Below are 12,988 nucleotides of genomic sequence, written 5' to 3'. Positions count from 1 at the left end.
CACACACACACGCAGCACTTGTATTTGTATCGTCATGCCTCCCCGTGGGTGGGCTTCATATAAGATTTTCACGAATCATCGTTGGAACGTCTGGCAAGGTCGGCATTGGCTTCGAGATCCCTGCCTTCGTCCCAGATCCACGTCTTGACCGTTCCATCGTCGCCGCAGGATGCCAGTAGGCTCTGCGCCTTGTTCCACACCGCGCCGTAAGCCACATTGTTGTTGGTCGAGAGCGAAGTGAGGTCCGACACCACCGATGTTGCTGTAGCCGCACCACTGGCAGTATGTCCACCCAGCCCCGCACGTGCAGGTGCATGGAGCGTATCGCGTCCATGTCCCTCGAGCGTCTGCAGCACCTCGGAACTCTCCTGATCCCACATGTAGATCAAGCCGTCCTCGGATCCACCGACGAGCAACGAGGTATGCGCGAAGCTAGACCGGATAAAGTTCTTGCTGGTATTCTGGTGGCCCTTGAACCTCTTCAACGGCCTCAGCATGCGCAGATCCCACAGCCGGTTCGAGTTATCCTTGGACGAACTGAGCAGAAGCGAGCCGGTTTCGTTGATCTCCACCGACGTCACCTCGCCCAGATGCCCCGTGATGGTGCGAATGCACAGCCCCGACACCACATCCCAGAACCGGATCGTCGTATCCTTGGACGCGGTAACAATCAGGTTGCCAAGCGGATTGAAGATCGCCGAAGACACGCCGAGCTGGTGGCCGGTAAACGTCTTGACGATCGAGCCGGTCTCGACGTCGTACATGCGCACGAGCTTGTCGTAGCCCGCCGAAACAATGTGGCGCTCGTCGGGATGGAAGCGACAGCTGTACACATCGCCCACGCCTGCACGCAGCGTCGTACGGCACTGACCACTCTCTACATCCCACACCTTGACCGTCGAATCGCCCGATGCCGACGCAACGTGGCCGCCTGTGCGTGTAGAGTCGACATCCCACACGCGACTACGATGCCCCTGCAACACGCCCTCGCACCGCCCCGTGTTGGCATTCCACAGCCGCACCGTATTGTCGCTACTGCCACTGACGATCTTGCGCCCTTCTTCGCCGACGAAGCGCACGCTCTTGACGTTCTTGCGGTGGCCGCGCATGGTGTGCGCCACAGCATTGGGCACGATGAAGCCAGTATAGTCGTGCAGCAAGCCCGAGATGACAGGCGCCTTCTTGGGGTGGTAGCGCGCAAACTCGACTTGGTACGCCACGGCCTGATGGAGCATGGTGAGCAGGCGATGTGGCGGCACATAAGTGTAGCCGCTAGTCGAGGCCTTGGACCCACTAGGGGCGGCACTTCCGTCGGCGAGCATGGCATCGTCGAGCAGGTCGGATGTCTCGCTGCCGGCACGGACGGCGTTAGCAGCCGAAACGCCGCCACCCGCGGAGCCCGAGCCGGGAAGCCCGGCCTCCTTTTCGAGCCAGTCCTGCTCGAGCATGGCTGCGAACTCCATGACGAGCTTCTCCCTGGCGGGCTGGATGCCCTCCCAGGCAGCAAACGACGGTGCGTCGGTGACGGCCTTGGCGGAGAGGAGGTAGCAGAGATCTCGAAACTCGGACGGATGCGGCTGGTAGTGTTCGAGCGGCTTGAGGCGCTTGTTGAGGAAGGTGAAGCCCTTTTGGAACTCGCGGTGCTCGATGTGTTCCAGAAACTGCTGCTTGTACACGGCGTACAGAAACGCCTTGTGATTCTTGACGAGCGGTTTCTGCAGCAGCTTGTCCACCTCGGGCCAGTCGCCTTCGAGGATGTGGCCGCGCAGCTTGCGTGCGTCCAGGCCAGCTTCCTCGCGCTCGCGCCGCTTGATGCCCGCCTCTTCCATGAGCAGCTGGCGTGTGGCGCCGAAGCCCTCGTCGGCGAGCCACTGGTCGATCATGCGGATGATGTCGTTGCGCACGTGCGGGTCGTCCGGACGCAGGATGGCGGTGCGCGACGAGGCGTATGTGGCGTGGTTGGTATCGCGCGATGCGCTCGTGCTCGTGCTCGTGCTCGTGCTGGCGGTGTGCGCGGTGAGCTGACCGACCGTCTGGCCGAGGATCGACGAGTTCTGGTAGTGAGGGTGGTAGCTATAAGGCGGTGGACGCAGGCCATGCAGCTGCAGATCGGCGACGGTGTGGTCCTTGGCGTCGGCGAGCAGCACCTGCTTGCGCCGCTTCCACGTCTCCTTGGTTCCGCCCGAGGCGGAGGCGGCAGCGGTGGAAGCGTTGGCAGTTGCGGTTGCGGTGCCGTTGGTGGCTGCGCCTGACGCGGCGGCGGAGAGTAGGGCGGAGATGCCGAGTCCGTCGCCGCCTCCGAGATCCGGCTGCGCGCTGACGGATCGATCGAGGGCCAGATGACCGGCGGCGATGGCAGGGTCTGCGGTGGCACCGATGGTGTTGGTGCGGAACATGGCACTTGCCGCGGTAGGTGATGTGGGTGCGGTGAATGAGCCGGTCGGCGTGGCCTGATGATGAGTGGCATTCGAAGAGCCTGGCTCTGGCAGCCGGAAGGCAGATGCACGTGGTGTGAGCGGAGCGGGCGAGGGCAGCGCCGGCTCCGACGAGGGATATGAGGATGGCCGCGACGAGCTCGAGTCGTGAGCAGCAGTGATTGTGATCTGCGTGGGCGGGTGCAGAGGCATGGCAGTGGCAGCACGCCCAGTGCCGTTCTGGTCTGCGTCTGTTGCAGCGTCGTCTGGTGGCGGCATCGTGTGCGTAGGCCGAGCGGTATAGGGCAAGGCGGGTAGGCAAGGTGATGGAGGACGGACGATGCTTCCTCCCAACTCCACTTTGTCGGTGCTGCCAAGCGAGCGGACCCTGTGGCGCGGCGATGCTTTGGCTCTCCTTGGCGACTGGCCGGAAATGTCAAAAAAAGCGAGGCCGAAATTGATGCCCAAAAATCGGACCCAAAAATGCCAACGTGGATGTCTCATCCGCGCGAGAAGAAGGCGGCGTAAGGAAGCAGCTCCGCACGGACGCGCTGCAGGAAGACAGCGTCGAAGGTGCCGGCGAGCAGCAGCTGCTCCTTCCCAACCGGCAACCATCTCCCACCCTTGCACCTCTCGGACAAGCAGAAATCGTCGAGATGAGAGTCGGATCACGCCCAAGCATGGCGAGTGTGGCCAAGCTGGGTCTCCTGGCGCTCTTGTGCACGCTCGCCTGGATCCAGCTTCCCACCGCCCTGGCGCAGCGCTTCGCCAACAAGGACCAGACGAGCCTCTACAACCGCATCCAATCGTCCAGCCAGGGCTTTGTCGACGTCGATGCCAAGGAGTTCGCCTCTATCGTCGGGCTTCCGCGCGACTTTGCCGTTTCGGCGCTCCTCACCACCACCAACGGCGGCATCAAGTGTCCGCCGTGCGTGGCGTTCCAGCCCGAGTTTGAAAAGGTGGCGCAGCAGTGGAACCGCGACAAGGCGGTCAAGTCCAAGCACGTCTTTGTCAAGGTCGAGTTTTCGAGGGCGCAGCAGGTGTTTGCGCAGTTCCAGCTCCAGCATGCGCCCGTGCTCTACACCTTCCCCGCGCCCTCCAACACCAACGCCGTGCCGGACCACGTGTCGTTTGACTTCAACGAGCGCGGCTTTGCAGCCAAGGACGTGGCGGATCACATCAACTCGCTCATGAACACCAAGTTCAAGTTCAAGCAGCCCGTCAACACCAAACTCGTCACGGCGTCCATCACGGGCGTGATTACGCTGGTGGGAGCGATCTTCTTCCTGGCGCCGTACGTGCCGGTGCTGTTCAAGTCGTCCAAGCCCATCTGGATGCTGCTCTGCCTTGGCTCCATGATCCTCTTTACGTCCGGTCACATGTGGAACTCGATCCGCGGCGCACCCTACGTCGCCATGGGCCAGGGAGGCAAGCCCGAGTACTTTGCTGCTGGATTTCAGTCGCAGTACGGCGTCGAGACGCAGATCGTGGCGGCCATCTACGCGCTCCTTGCATTCAGCTTTATTGCGCTCACCGTGCTCGTGCCTGCCCAGAGGGATCCCACAAGGCAGCGCGCAGGCGTGTATGTGTGGAGCGCCATCTTCCTCGCCACCTTCAGCCTGCTCTTCTACATCTTCCGCACCAAAAACCCCAGCTACCCCTTCCGCCTCTTCTTTTAACACAGCGATTGTACCGATAGAGAGGTTGGGAACGAACGATTCCTCGTCCGCATCAGACCATGGCAACAATGTGTGGATCGGTGACATTGAGAGCAAAACGGAAGCAAGGGACATTGAAAATGAATCTATCCGAGAGTGGAGGATGGGGAATTCTACCTGCCAAACACCTTCTTCTCGAGCATGCGCAGCGGCACATACAGCACGATGCTTGCCGCCAGACCGGTCTCGAATCCGAGATCGCCCGCGCGCTTTGCAATCGGACCATGGAACCACACCTGGTCGATGCTGGGCACCACCACTGCCAGCGAGATGGCACATGCACCCAGAGCCGCCAATCCAGGCGGAAGCTTGTTCCACTGATTCCAGTGTTTGACGTCGTACGACGCATAGTCCCTCCTCCTTACCAGCACGTGGTCCGCAAACACGACGCCCACATACAAGCTCGCCCAGTACCCGAGCACGCTCGTAAAGTCGGTGAGCGTTTCGTAGAACTTGTCGTGCCCCACGATGGCGAGCGGCAAAAAGATGGCCGTTGCCAGGAGCGGCCATACGAATCGCGGCACGGGTCCGAGAAAGGGCAGCATGGTCTGGAAGTTGAGTCCGATGCTGTAGATGGTTGCCGAGATGTTGCCGCACACGGACAGCGCAAGCAGCACCACGAGGAAGCGACCAAAGTTGCCCAGATTGCCCGCAAGGATGAGCTGGAAGAATCGACCCGACGACACACCGAGTGCGGTGGACCACTCGTCATTGTCGTACGAAGAGCACGCAAAGGCCGCACCGATCATGATGAACGGCACGCACGACAGGAAGAAGCCGCAGTAGACCGACCAGAAGAGCTTGTGCGGCGAAACATCCGGTCGGAGGTAGTGCGAAACGTCCGAGACGAGTGCCGAGTAAGAGATGACAAACCCTGCAATGATGGCTGCAAAGCCGAGGATCGACTGTGCCGTCGCCTTGGGCTCGTTGCTCGCCACATGCAGCGCATTGGGTCCCGTACCCGCTTCGCCGATGAGGATCATGAAGCAGATGAGCGTGGGCAGCCAGAAGAAGCGTTCGAACATGTGCAGCACGCGGATGCCGCTGAACGACACCACGAGCGCAATGGCCGCCGCCACCACAATCCCCACATCCGGTGTGAGGGTCGATGTCCCATCCGCACGCGACGAAACCGCCGACAAGGTCTGCCCACCCACGATCGAGTTGAGGATGCAATACCCAAGCATGGTCGCGGCATTGAGCACGCAGATGATGCTCGCACCAAAGTAGCCAAACGAGTATCGGCACTGGATCATCTGACGCATGCCGAGTTTGGGGCCAAAGAGCGAAAAGTAGGCGGGGAAGAAGGAGCAGAACGCGCCGACGAAGAGCGTGGTGAGCATGGCGGAGCGCATGTCCATTTCAAGCAGCTTGACGAGCGTGCCTGCGGAGAAGGAGAGCACATTGACGTTGCTCGAGAACCACACCAGACTCGGGCTCCACCAGTCGGTGCCCGTGCGTTCCGAGAGCGCAAGTGGCCGAATGCCAACCGACTCCACATAGAACCGGTTGAGCTTTTGCGCCACCACGTCGAGCCGACGCAGCAGCACATGGCGCTCGATGGTGCGCTTGTAGTCGCTCAGGATGGACTCGGACGTCGAGTCGTCCTTGAAGTCGATTGCCGGCGTGGGCTGCTCCACGTCCGTCTTTGGAATCGAAGCCATGACGGCGAGAGTGCGCTACCAATACGACACGTCTACGTCGTGTGAAGAGTTGGCAAGGGGGAAGAGGAGACGACGGTGGTGGCGAGACGACTTGGCCGGTGGCGAGAAAGCAAGAAGAAATCTCTTGCTGCCAAATGTGCGGTAGGAGATGGGCGACACCGGAAAGGTCCGATTTCAAAATTCAGGGTCTGGCGCTGCGTCTCTGCGTTTTTTTGGTCTGACTCGAAGGCGACCGCTCCGCGCGTGGAAGGAACGTGGGGCGGCAACGGCGTTCGAGTCAGGGCTTGTGCCACTCGCCGATATCGATCCACGCTCTCACGCCGGCGGCACTCGTCGGCCGCCGCCAAACCCGAGTGCGCACTTGGACCGCCTCGGACCGCCTTTTGCCGCCGAGCACAGTGCAGGCACAACCACATCTCGGCTTCTGTTTGGCGTGTCCACCTGTCTCGGGCCGAACCAAGCCCCCATCGGCAAAAAACGCGGAGATTCCACTCATGCAAGCCCATCGATCCGCTCTTTCTTGCGCACAAGCCACGTTGCAAACGGCCAAGCATGTCGGCTGGTATTGCGTCTCAGCTTGTCTACTGGAGCTTGTGCATCCTGCTCGACACATCCTCAATCCTCTGCTGCAGCGCGGCGAGGTTGGCCTCGATCGTGTGGCTGTTCTGTTGCATGTTGGCCTCCATCTTGTGCAGCAGCTCGTCGAGCTCGTTCTGCTGAGCCTGCCTTGCCTCCCTGCCCTGCTCGAGCGCGTCGAGCACGCTGCCAAAGTGTGCCGACGACGCATGCAGGTCCGCCAGCGTCTGCAGTCGCTCGAGCACCGACGGCACGAGCGGGAGCAGCGGCTCGATGCGCGTCGACACCTCAAACACCTGCTGCAACTTTGTCATTTCGGCCGGCGTGAGCGTTGCAGCCGTCTTGGACGCCCCTTCCCCACCTGCTGCTTCGGCGCCATTGTCGGTGAGTTTGCGACGCATGTCGTTGGCGCGGTCCATCTCGGTGACGAGCACCTTGACGCGGCGGCTGATGGCGTCCAGATGGCGCGGTTGCGAGAGCAGCGAGAGCTGGTGCTCGAGCCGAGACAGCGTCGATAGCACCGGACGCGGAACCGGCTTGGACTCGTCCAGCAGCGCCTCGTGCACGCCCAGCGTCGACTCGAGCTCGCTCAGCCGTGCTTCTAGCTGCACCACCTCCGCACTGCGCGTCTCGGCCGTCGTCTTGGTCGGCGCAGTGCCTGCAGCCGGTGTTGCACCGGCATCGGTAGCGGATGCGGCCGAGGGCGCCTGCTTGATCTGGTCCAGCAGCGCACGGAACGTCTGCTGGTCAGCATCGCGCGATGAAGCTGCAGCACCGACTGGGTCGGAAGGCGAGGGTAGTCGGGCCAGCTGGTCGTGCAGCAGCTTGAGCTGGTTGAGCATCTGTGTGCTGTCCACCTCCACCGAGCCATTGGCAGTGTCAGCGCCCGCAGCGCCACTGCCCTCGGCTTTAAGCTCCTCCTCCAACTGGCTGGCCTCGAACCTGAGCCTTCGCAGACGATCCACCACGGACTCCTGCGCTCGTTCACCAGCTGGACGCGCATCATCCAGCGCATACGTCGCCGTCTCGACCCCTGCATCGATGGGCCGGGCCGCCCTGTTCTTTCGTGCGCTTCGGTGGCGCAATCGACCCGAAAAATCGACTGCGTCCGCGTCCAGGTCGGTGGCGCCGGTGAATTTGGACGCTGCATCCGAGCGCTTCAACGAGGAGCTGTCGATGTCTTCGCTGTTCACCGCTCCCTTGGCGTCGCCCGCGTGCTTGCGGTGGCCTGCGCTGTGTTCCGAGTCGTCGCTGGACGAGTCCGAATCGGCTGCGTCCGCACCGCCCTGTGCACGGTGCTTGCGCGATCGATGACGACGACTTTGCGATGCATCGTCGGTGCGGCTCGGACCCTCGTATTCGTACACGTCGGGCGCCGAGGTGTCGACGTCCGGCAGGCTGGCGTACTTGGTGTAGCTCGTCGAGGACGACGATGCGCCCGCTTGCTGCGACATGGTGCGCTACTGTGTGAGGCGTGCGGGATGAGGCGTGCGGGATGAGGCGTGCGCGATGAGGTCGTGGAGTGGATGATGGATCGAGATGCGGGCACGCGCAAGTGGGGGGGTATGCGTGGCACGCGCGCGGACCACACCAACACCTCAAACTGTGACTTTTGCTCTTTCTCGCCTCATTTCAAGTCGCGTCGCAAATTCACGCACAACGCTGCAACGCTGCGCTCAAGTGGGAAAATCTAGCATTGCAATCCTGGTAGCAGGCAAAGAGGTTTCAGCATGGCATCCGCATCCTATCTCTTTTCCTAGGAGTGAGGAGTGAGGATGGAGACGAATCTACTGCTGAGCGTGGTTGGCAAAGGTGCGGTCCATGGCCTGCTTGATCTCGGCGTACACCTCGTCGACGGGCTTGATCGAGTCCACCTCCACCACGCGGTCCTGCTTGCGGTAGTAGTCGACGACGGGCATCGACGTCTCGACAAAAGTCTCTGCAGGGTGGGCAAATCATCGTGTTTTTCAAATTGTCAGCGATGGAAGTCGTGACTGCGGCTGGTTGTGAAGGCTGAAGACGGGCAACTTACGGAAACGCTTCTTGATCGACTCGATGTTGTCGTCGGTGCGGCCGCTGGTCTTCCCGCGCTCGAGCAGTCGGCTCAGCATCACCTCCTCGGAGCACTGCAGGAAGAGCACAAACTGCGACGGGCACACCGATTCGTCAAACTTGATCGCCTGGTCCATCTTGCGCGGGAAGCCGTCGACGAGGAAGCGGCCCTTGCCTTCGCCGCCCTGCTTGGCGAGCGCGTCGGCGATGGCGTTGGAGAGCAGCGCCACGGTGACCTCCATGGGCACGATCTTGCCCTCCTTGATGTACTCGGCGATCATGGCGCCGTACTGCGAGCCCTCGCGCTGCTGCTCGGCACGCAGCAGGTCTCCGGCACTCAGGTGCACAAATCCGTAGTCCTCGACGAGGCGAGCACACTGCGTGCCCTTGCCCGCGCCGGGGCCTCCGAGCACAAACACCACCGTCACCTTGGACGAGTCGAAGCGCGGCGTGTCCTTGGCAATCGCCTCCGCGATAGCAGGCGCGGGGGCAGCTTCCGGGGCGGCGGGAGCGGAGCCAGACGCACCAGCCGAGGCCGTGGCCTGGTCGTCCTTCTTGTGCTTGAGCTTGTCGAACAGGCCCATTCTGCCGAGCAGCGTGTTTGACCAGTTAATGTTGGGCGAAGTGTGCAGGAGCGATGCGACTCTCTAGGCTTCGACGTTGAAGCGCGGAGAGATATCGAAGATGGGCGGCGGGGGAGAAGAAGGAAGAAAAGTGTGAATCACTGAGGCTCCTGCGAACGAGGAGGGATGAGCGGATTGGGGTGTGGGATGCGCTTTTCGCGGAGGTGCTTCTGCGGATCGTCGTGACGGGAGCGCGAGACGTAAGCAAACGTGCCGAAAGCGGCGATGGCGATCAGCGCAAATCCGATGGGGCTCGGGTGGTTCTTCTTAGGACGGGCGCCCGAGGTGGAGTAGGCTCGGAGGGCGATGGGAGAGGCCAGACGATCAGTGCGGGACAGACGACGGAGGATCGACGAGGAGCTAGAAAGCATTCGCAGATGTTGCAGATTCGAAGGAAAAGGCAAGGAGGTCCGGTTGTGGGTGTGTTGGAGCGGGAAGAAATGCATCCATGCGCACAGCGATAGGAGAAAGGCACAGGCACAGGCACAGACCGAGCTGCACCAAAAGATGCGCATGACCGAGGCACCCTGCCATTCACCAGTCTCGTACGAGAAAATTGACCTGTTACCTCCACCTGATGCGGAACTTGCATCTCGGGGCGGTCCTCGTCTTTGTTGTCGTCACTCTTCCACCCCCGCGCCTTGTCACAGCCTCGACTGCGCAGTCACCAGTGCTCCGCGCAACGTCGGCCTCAAGGATGTCGTCTGCCGGGTCGTCGTCGGCGTACGCCTTCAAGCCGGGCGGCTCGCTCAAGCTCAAGGGCGACGACGGCAAGAAGGACAAGAAGAAGTAGGTAGCAACACACTCAAGTTGACAGTATGAGATTGACGTACTGACTCCACTGTAACGGCATTCTGGCTGTCGTCGCCTCTTGTGCACTTGTCGCGCACCTCGCAGGAAGAAAAAGGTCAAGTCGTCCCTGTCGCACGATGCCAAGCACGCTTCACAGTCCGCCTCTTCCTCCAAAAGCAAGGCTCACGATGACGGCAAACACAGCCGAGACGGAGACGAAGGATCGGACCTGCAAGATCCAACCGAAACTGGCCCCGCTCCCAGCAGCCGCCGAATGACCGAGGCGGAGCGCAGGTTTGAGGAAGTGCGGCGCCAACGCATGCAGCAGCGCATCGCCAAAGAGGCACGCACCTCGCACAAGGAAAAGGTGGAAGCGTTCAACAAGTATCTGGGATCGCTCTCGGAGCACCACGACATCCCCAAGGTCGGTCCAGGCTAGTGTGCTGTCTGTCGCCTTCAATCTCAAATCCCGATTTGTCCGTGCCACGTCTTCGTACTTGCGAGCCGCATTGGTGCCACAGCGTGTCGATCTCAGATGCTCGAAAGCTACCCCACTGTACAGCTACTCGAGCCTTAGATGGATGCCGGGGCGGTGTCCAATCGAAGGCAGCTGATTCGAGCTTGAGTCGTTGTATACTATGCTGTGATGCGAGTCGTCTTATCTTCAGGGTCCAGCCGGGCCACAGTAGTGCAGCTGCAGAGTGAGATTTTCCGTCGGCGACGATTTTGATTCCGTCTTTTTCGCTGATGCGGAGAAGGAGGCTTCTTAACATCGTCCACACCACCTCACCACATCGAGCAAGGGGCCATGTCGGACTCATTGCAGCTGGCGCGCAGCGTCATCGACGACTGTCACCGTAAAGATCCCGCCTACGCACAGCGCGCTGCGTCTTCGTCGTCTTCCGGCGCCGATGCGGCCGATGCCAAGAACAAGGTGGACGAGCTGGCCTATGCGGATAGCATGGAGTCGTTCGCATCGCATCTGATCGGTCTTCGACTCGAGACTCCCGAGTACCGCGCGTTCGCTGCCACGGTCTCGCCCTCGTCGCCATCCGATGCCGATGCGGTCGCTCGCACCGGCGATCTGCTTCGTGTCGCTGCACGCTGCCAGCACCTCGAGCGCTTCCTCACCCCGCGCGCCTCGTATCCGGACGGCAAAGCGGGCTATCTCAAGTGGCGGCGCGACCTGTACAAGATCCAGGCGGACCGCGCCAAGCAGCTCCTCACCCAGGCGGGCATCAGCGAGACCGAGGCCGACTGGGTGCACAAGTGGGTGAGCAAGACCGAGCTCAACCCAGGCAGGGAGTCGGGCGACATGGGAACGCAGATGCTCGAGGACGCTGCCGTGCTCGTCTTCTTGCAGAACGAACTCGAACTCTTTGCTGGTCAGCACCAGGAGTATACCGAGCAAAAATTCGTCGACATCATCAAGAAGACCTGGAGGAAGCTCTCGGCGCTCGGCAAGCAGGAGGCGCTCAAACTCAGCATGCCCAGCGGTCTCGAGCCCATCGTCCGCAAGGGCATCGAGGCTGTCGAAGGCCCTTCGACTCAGCAGGAACAAGGGTAAGATGCAAGATCCCCGCACATTTCTTTCCCGACGATACCCTCCTTCCAATAAGACACGCTTGTATGCTCTTGGATAGTCTTCCCACTCCATGTGCATGCAGAGCGTCGAGCCTTCGCTCTTGGCTGGAACTGGAAAGCGTGTGCGGCTGCTGCAGGACTCGACATGAGCTGACTCTTTGCAATATTTGTGGCGTCTGACCAGCATCCCTGCTGATGCATCCGCTGCAGCTGACAGTGCGAGTCGGAAGAAGCAGACGTCTTCGTCGGCAGCGATCACATCAGGCTCGACACTTGCACGTGCGCTTCGACCCAAGAACGCTGCTGAAGCCGAGGCATTGCTTGCGGAGCGTGCCGCGCGCACTGACGATGCCACGGACGAGCCGGACATGTTTGGCGCACGTCTGCTCAAGGCGGACGACGATATCTGGACGCACAATGCGTGGGACCACGTCACACCACCCGCATCGCACTATGAGCAGGTGGCAGCGACGCTGGCCAAGCAAGCAGAAACCAAGCTTTCGCTGGACGAAGCCGAGGTATTCCACCAAGCGCCCGCCGGGTATTGGGACACGTTCTACTCGGCGCACGAGAACCGCTTCTTCAAAGACCGCAAGTGGCTCCACCTCGAGTTTCCCGAACTCGTCGAAACGACCCTCGAATCAGCGGGTGACAAGACCGTACTAGAGGTCGGATGTGGTGCGGGCAACACTGTGTTTCCATTGCTGGAGATCAACAAAAATCCAAAACTCACCATCCACGCATGCGATTACAGCGCAGAGGCGGTGGGTGTTGTACGATCCAATCCGCTCTGCAGCTCGGCTCCTGCGGGTGCAAAGTGTCATGCATCCGTATGGGATCTCAGCTCTTCCACAGCCCTACCCACCGGTTTGGAGGAGGAGAGCGTGGATGTGGTGGTGTTGATCTTTGTCTTTTCCGCACTGCATCCTCGAGAATGGCGCCAGGCGATTAGCAATATCCGCAAACTTCTCAAGCCGGATGGTATCGTGCTGTTCCGTGACTATGGACGGTACGATCTGCCCCAGCTTCGCTTCAAGAAACGTCGCATGTTGCAGGACAACTTTTACCTGCGTGGCGACGGTACGCGCGTCTACTTTTTCGAACCCCAGGAACTCTTTGCAATCTTCAACGCCCGTCCCCAATCCACCACAACCACCACCACCCAGGACAATAAGGAAGTTCAGCAGGTCGATGAATCCACTGCCGGCAGCGCGCGAGCTGGGGAAAAGTACGATTTCGAAACGGTGCAGATGGCTATTGATCGCAGACTCATCGTCAACCGAAAGGAGCGCAAGCAGATGTATCGCAACTGGCTCCAAGCCAAGTTTCAGCTGCTTCACTCGTAAACACAAGCCGCCGCATACGGTTTTGCCAGAAATAAATGGGATTCAAACACCAAACGCCATGCGACGACGTGAGAAACGCGGGACGACAAGTAGCAACCGTGCGTGACGAGAAAGAAACTTCCAACCTTGCTTTTGGTGCGTAAGAGAGCTGAGAAGGCCTACGGGATGCGTCGTGGGTATCGTCGCCTAGCGTCGTGTGTGTGTGTGTGTGTGTGTGTG

General features: G+C 60.8%; 6 protein-coding genes across 6 annotated transcripts; 2 read left to right on the top strand and 4 right to left on the bottom strand.

Moving 5' to 3' along the window:
• Window positions 1-68: 68 nt before the first annotated feature.
• On the bottom strand, window positions 69-2,693 carry PAN0_075c6616 (WD-repeat protein; the record flags this gene model as incomplete). The annotated part of the gene is made up of 1 exon (XM_014797950.1): window positions 69-2,693. One exon carries the CDS (start codon window positions 2,691-2,693, stop codon window positions 69-71), a length of 2,625 nt encoding a protein of 874 aa, XP_014653436.1.
• A 377-nt stretch (window positions 2,694-3,070) lies between these two features.
• PAN0_075d6615 (dolichyl-diphosphooligosaccharide-protein glycotransferase) lies at window positions 3,071-4,093 on the top strand (the record flags this gene model as incomplete). The annotated part of the gene is made up of 1 exon (XM_014797949.1): window positions 3,071-4,093. The coding sequence occupies one exon, from the start codon at window positions 3,071-3,073 to the stop codon at window positions 4,091-4,093; it is 1,023 nt and encodes a 340-aa protein (XP_014653435.1).
• A 152-nt stretch (window positions 4,094-4,245) lies between these two features.
• Window positions 4,246-5,796, bottom strand: PAN0_075c6614 (NCS cytosine-purine permease; the record flags this gene model as incomplete). Its single annotated transcript, XM_014797948.1, has 1 exon — window positions 4,246-5,796. One exon carries the CDS (start codon window positions 5,794-5,796, stop codon window positions 4,246-4,248), a length of 1,551 nt encoding a protein of 516 aa, XP_014653434.1.
• Window positions 5,797-6,377: 581 nt separating this feature from the next.
• Window positions 6,378-7,826, bottom strand: PAN0_075c6613 (dynactin subunit; the record flags this gene model as incomplete). Its single annotated transcript, XM_014797947.1, has 1 exon — window positions 6,378-7,826. The coding sequence occupies one exon, from the start codon at window positions 7,824-7,826 to the stop codon at window positions 6,378-6,380; it is 1,449 nt and encodes a 482-aa protein (XP_014653433.1).
• Window positions 7,827-8,159: 333 nt separating this feature from the next.
• Window positions 8,160-9,418, bottom strand: PAN0_075c6612 (cytidylate kinase; the record flags this gene model as incomplete). Its single annotated transcript, XM_014797946.1, has 3 exons — window positions 8,160-8,311; window positions 8,405-9,069; window positions 9,150-9,418. The coding sequence occupies 3 exons, from the start codon at window positions 9,416-9,418 to the stop codon at window positions 8,160-8,162; spliced, it is 1,086 nt and encodes a 361-aa protein (XP_014653432.1).
• A 326-nt stretch (window positions 9,419-9,744) lies between these two features.
• PAN0_075d6611 (methyltransferase) lies at window positions 9,745-12,769 on the top strand (the record flags this gene model as incomplete). Its single annotated transcript, XM_014797945.1, has 4 exons — window positions 9,745-9,836; window positions 9,945-10,263; window positions 10,666-11,402; window positions 11,608-12,769. 4 exons carry the CDS (start codon window positions 9,745-9,747, stop codon window positions 12,767-12,769), a joined length of 2,310 nt encoding a protein of 769 aa, XP_014653431.1.
• Between the last annotated feature and the right edge of the window lie 219 nt (window positions 12,770-12,988).

This window comes from Moesziomyces antarcticus, assembly GCF_000747765.1.
Source record: "Moesziomyces antarcticus DNA, scaffold: scaffold_v10075, strain JCM 10317, whole genome shotgun sequence".
NCBI classification, from domain to species: Eukaryota; Fungi; Basidiomycota; class Ustilaginomycetes; order Ustilaginales; family Ustilaginaceae; genus Moesziomyces; species Moesziomyces antarcticus.
Note: the sequence above shows the minus strand (reverse complement) of the source record. Positions and strands in the feature narration are given on the sequence as shown.